At 32.6% G+C, this 5,510-nt stretch overlaps 1 protein-coding gene across 1 annotated transcript; it reads right to left on the reverse strand.

The window, feature by feature from the left end:
• Positions 1 to 254: 254 nt before the first annotated feature.
• LOC145011186 (auxin-induced protein 15A-like) lies at positions 255 to 3,667 on the reverse strand. Its single transcript, XM_078969844.1, has one exon. It carries the CDS (start codon positions 627 to 629, stop codon positions 309 to 311), a length of 321 nt encoding a protein of 106 aa, XP_078825970.1. The 5' UTR covers positions 630 to 3,667; the 3' UTR covers positions 255 to 308.
• Positions 3,668 to 5,510: the final 1,843 nt, after the last annotated feature.

The raw sequence follows: 5,510 nt of genomic DNA on the forward strand, positions 1-5,510 counted from the left end.
TCATATATGATCAAACATTAGGCGTTATATTCCTCTTATATGTCCCGGTTTTATGAACGACCGAGTTCTTTTGTGTCAGATAGGAGCCGGTTTTAAAACCGGGTTCTATTTCTTTTTTCATATAGGTCTCGCTAGCTTTAGGACCCGGTTCAAAACCGGGTCTTTTAATTGATTTAACCGAGTATAAGCTTATATTCTCAAATATTATACATGGTATTCCAAACAAGTCAAAATTCACATTTTACACAATCTGGACAAGTGACTCAGTCTCGCATGTTGCAATATGATGTGTGATTTACAAAAATGTGTTAGCAAATAGAATGATGTAAAGTGACTTTAACATGCTCCCAACTTGCAAGATCAAAGAATTTCTGCTCACTACATGGGATTGTTAGGCCACCCATTGGATGATCATATCCATACTCTTCCTCTGCCTGATGTAATAAGTCTTTAAATGAAGGCTGGCTTAACAATGACACAGGAATCACAAAACGCTTCTTTTCCTGTTCCCCAACATAAACTGCAAAATACCCTTTCGGTAGATCTGTTGCTGTTGTGCGGTTTCCATTTGACAAAGACCGTTGGAGTATTTGTCTTGCTTGAATGATCCGAGGCATACGAATACCCATTTTTCTGAAGGTTTATCACGGAGCAACAAAACAATTTGAGAGTAATCTGAAAGTGAAAGATGTACAGGGGTTGTTCAGAGAAAAAAATGCTGGTGTTTTGCCTATCTTATGTTATATATAAAGGTTTATTGGACAATCAAAGGGGCCATAAGGAATAAAAAGGAAATTAAATGACAGATGGGGACATTGCGACAGGAAAACAAGATTATGTCCTGTGTCTTTTAACTTGTATAAAAGTGTGATCTCGAATAGCACAACCACAAAGTCACAAGCAATAAGATGGCTTAATTAATCATGTACTTGTTTATGGAAAAGAATTTAACAAAGAAGATAACTTTTATCGCCAGTATTCAAAACTAAGGTGGGTATGAAAAACTATAGAAGCACCATGGTCCCATGTAAGATTAACAGGAATGTGGCAATCCCTCCTAACAAGCATGAAATTGTGGCTAATATCTCTGGGGCCGGATTTCTTGAAACATATGTGGCCCTATCAATAAATAGGTGAATTGGACATTGGATCGGTCTTACAGGTTGGAAGACAAAGCCATGTGAAGTTGCCTTTTCTTCCACCAGATGTCACCATCCTCTATCAATATCTTCTTGTATCTCTGTATATAAAAACCATTCGATATGAATGACACAACCACAACTTCCTCTGAAATCCTTCACAACTTTTCGTCCATGCTTTAAGAGTTTCCATCCTCAATCAGGCTTTTGAAGTGAACAGAAACTACCATCCTTAAAAATGGCCATCCTTTTTCCTCGGATCATTCAAGCAAAACAAATTCTCAGAAGATCATTATCCAACGGAAGCAGCAGAAACAAATCTATGGAAATCCCGAAAGGCTATTTAGCAATTTATGTTGGTGAACAAGAGAAGAAGCGATTTGTGGTTCCTGTATGGTTGTTAAGCCAACCTGCATTTCAAGAATTATTAGATCAGGCAGAGCAAGAATTTGGATATGTTCATCAAATGGGTGGCCTCACAATTCCTTGCAGTGAATATACGTTCAGTGATATTGCTTCTCAGTTGGGTGCATTATGACTTCCTTACAACATTCTTACAATTATCTAACCACTAGGTTTTTTTTTTTTTTTTTTTATCATTTGTAATTAAATCAAGACAATTTTCCAAGTTGTATGAAATCGGATCATGGAATAATTTTGAGTTCGTTATAATTTTTTCAGTGTATGAATGAGAAACTAATTTTACCATCGACTATTTTGGAAATGTGAATTTTTGTTTGGGAGTGAAATGGAGGGTATTGTATTTAATGTTATATTGTAGCCGGTCTTCCATTTGACATTTAAGGTGAATAAAACTAATGAAGTTAAATGTAGCTTGTAATTCCAGCTTCTTACTGTTTTTTAATTAAGTCTCGGTGTTAAAAAAAAAAATGAATTCTAGATTTTAACTCTATAAACGGTTCGGTACTTATCAAGTTTTTTAATAAAGTCTGAATTCTGGAATTTTGTCTTAAAAATAGAGCTAGGTGGGGGAGATCTTTGTCTTGGTAGGTTGATAGCCCAATGTATTGTAGCTTGTAATTCCAGCTTCTTGCTGTTTTTTAATACTCTTTCTCTTAAAAAAATAAATAAATAAATAAATAAATAAAAACTTATAAGTTGTACCGACTTATCATCAAAAATATAATTAGTGAGCAATATGCAGAAGTTGGGTCCATGACCTTGTGATGATGATATATCAACCATTAACTCTCACATGCTTTTGTTCTTTAACCAAATTAAAATATAAGTGGGCTAAACATTGATGCATTACAAAATCAATTGAGTCCCACTTGAAAACAATTCCATCGTATGAAAAAGGGACTTGCTGATTAGATACACGAATAGAGGTGTAATAATGTTTAACTATTCTTTTGATTACTTATACACCCAAAGATCATGTAAATTAAAGCCAATGAGTCATGTAAATTATGCACTATGAGCCTTACGTACAGGACAATGAATAAAACATTGATATTTGATTTTGGTTCCTCATATCAGGTGTAACCATATGTTGTTATTAGCTTTGCCAACAAAACCAACAAAAAAAAAAGCATAATATGCCTATATTCATATTTCTTTTTTAAAATTGACTACACTTCTTTTTTGAAAGAAAAAAAAATATTGACAATGAAATTTGTTTTTCTTTCAAGTATAAGCTTATATCGTCAAATAATATACGGGGTACTCCAAACAAGTGAAAATTCATGTTTTATAGAACAAAGACAAGTGACTGAATCTCGCATACAGGGGCGGTTTTAGTATAGGGCTGATAGTGACACGTGTAACCCCTGACTTCTCTGAAAGCAGTGCAAAAATTTTCGAAATTTCTTTTCTTTTACTATCGTGCAACTTTTGATTTTCCCGTGACACCCTTACTATGGTATTTTGTGTCCGCCCCTGGTTGGTTGTGATAAGTGCTTTACAAAAATGTGTAAGCAGATGACTTTTCAACTTGTTAAGGTTTTGTCCCTTCTTTGTAAATTACTTACAATTGTCCCATTTGCATCAATGTGTTTCCTCAATTCTTGTGACATTTATATACCAATTCCATGCTATCATCAAAGTTTTACCTAGCCCATTCCTTTTTCCATTAAGTGTTGGAATTCAAAATTCGATACCAATTCTAATAAAGGTTAGTAAAACTCAAATCTGCTCCATTCAAGATATTCACGTTTTTACCATGCAATCATGTTTCTAATCTCATTACAAATAGCAATTCATGAGTCCAAATCCAATTTCAACATTTATTTGAATATTTTCAAAAAATCAACTTACTAGGGTTTGGTAATTACCTCAAGAATCTGTCAAATTGAAGGAAAACTGGAATTTTGGGTTACCAAATGTGAGAAATCACGCACACCTTATATGAGTTCTGTGCTCCGTTTCTTCTTCCTCTTTCTCTGGTTCGGTTCGCACTCAGCAGATTACAAAGAGACATTGAAGGTCTCCCCTTCTTTCTAGATTGTAGACATAACCACGCATACACAAGGAAACCAGCGCTTTCTTTTTCTTTTGTTAATATTCGATCGACGCTCAGAAGAAAAGAAAATATGGTGCTCCCGAGTTTCAACTTTTGATACCAACATTTAACCTATGTTTACAATAAGCCCCTTATCTTCTATTTATTTTCAAAATGACCCAAAATATAAGTATCAGATTTTCCCCTTTACTTTTAAATTCGAAATATTTCAACGTACAGTTCTACTTTATCACCTAATTATTCAACATACATGTCATTTTAAATAAATGAACAATTAATTTACTTTATTGTCCTATTAGTTTCCATTTAATAAACTTTGAGTTATTAATATCTATTTTTTCCCAAGAGCATGCCTTAAAATGTTCTAGATATTTTCAATTATAAAACTTGGGTACCTAGTCTCTTCAAGAATACCAACCATCCACGACCTAAGCTAGTGTAAGCCTATGGCGTTCTCTCTATGTTCAAATACATAATTCATAGAAGCTAGGTCATCAGGTGCAACAATCATCTCATTTTGATGTTGAGAACAAGATGGTGTCATGGCAATAAGAGGAGACAAATAATACTTCAGGCGGAAAAGAGCCTTATATAAACGAATATTGTACTTAACGCATGATTCCTAAAAGCATTTGAGCAACTAAGAAAATTGAGGCAACTATAGCAAACAGTTTAGAAACTAATATCAAAAAACCAATCCAATTCCCTCTCAAGAGAACCCAAGCTATCAAAAAGTTGGTTCTTTCTCGTCATAAAGAAACGGAGTCGATCAGGAATATACCTCTCTACAAATAGGGTGAGCACAGTGTAGTTCGATGCGATTATTGATCAAAACCAAACCATAAAACACAACTACGATTATTTCATTTTGGGAACCGAATGGTGCGGCTATGTGGGTTTTTTTTTTTTTTTTTTTTTTTTTTTTTTTTTTTTTTGTGGTTTGTAGTTTGGTATTTGATTGTGTGGATTTTGTATGTTGTTCTTTCTGGAATATTTTTTGTTGTTATTAACCATATGGATTTGAGTCTTTTAATTAGTGGTTTTAAGAGTTTCAAAACTATTAATAATTAGTATCTTAAAAATGTCAAATTTTAATAAATTACTTAAAACACTAACAAACTAATAAAATTGAGTATTTAACAATTAACATCTTAAAAAGACCAAATTTAAATAGCTTACATTAGAAAGTTAAAACACCACCAAACCATATTTTTAGAGTTCGAGATATTTGAAAGCGCCATCAAATGAATAACTTGAGTAATTAACAATTAACATCTTAAAAACACTAAATTTCTCCAATTTATGAAGTTTAAACAAATAAATAAATAAAAGTTTTGTCTTCTAATCTTTTCGTTTCTTTCATCCCATGTAACAACTTGCTATTGAAACTTTGTTTCCACTGCATAGACTACAAGTAAACAACCAAAATCATTACGTACTAAAAAATTAAAAAATCATTAAACATAAGAGAATATAAAAAAAAATATAACATGTTAGTTATGTGGTAGCAAAGCAATTTAATCGCTTTTTGCTGAACATCATTGGATTATCTTTTACTCTTTGAAAGTGTATCTAAAACATGATAATATTAATGTCATAGTGTCTGTTTGTGAAATTAAGTCCAAAAATATCGACAAAATCTTACCAATTTTTATACCATATAATTTCTTCGTCAATTCATCTATATCTTTACTCCTCATAGTAAAACCAAGGTCATGATCTACCGAAGAACATTGTATTCTATTTTGGGCACTATAACGTCTCAACACTACAAGAAAAGTCGTTATTAGTGACTAATTTTTAGTGACGACTTAAAATTTGGTCACTGAAAGTATCTTTTAGTCACTAGAAATTAAGTGGTCACTAAATTTTGGTATTCTTACAAATTT

This window comes from Lactuca saligna, chromosome 8 (genome assembly GCF_052625555.1).
Source record: "Lactuca saligna cultivar CGN05327 chromosome 8, ASM5262555v1, whole genome shotgun sequence".
Classification (NCBI taxonomy): Eukaryota; Viridiplantae; Streptophyta; class Magnoliopsida; order Asterales; family Asteraceae; genus Lactuca; species Lactuca saligna.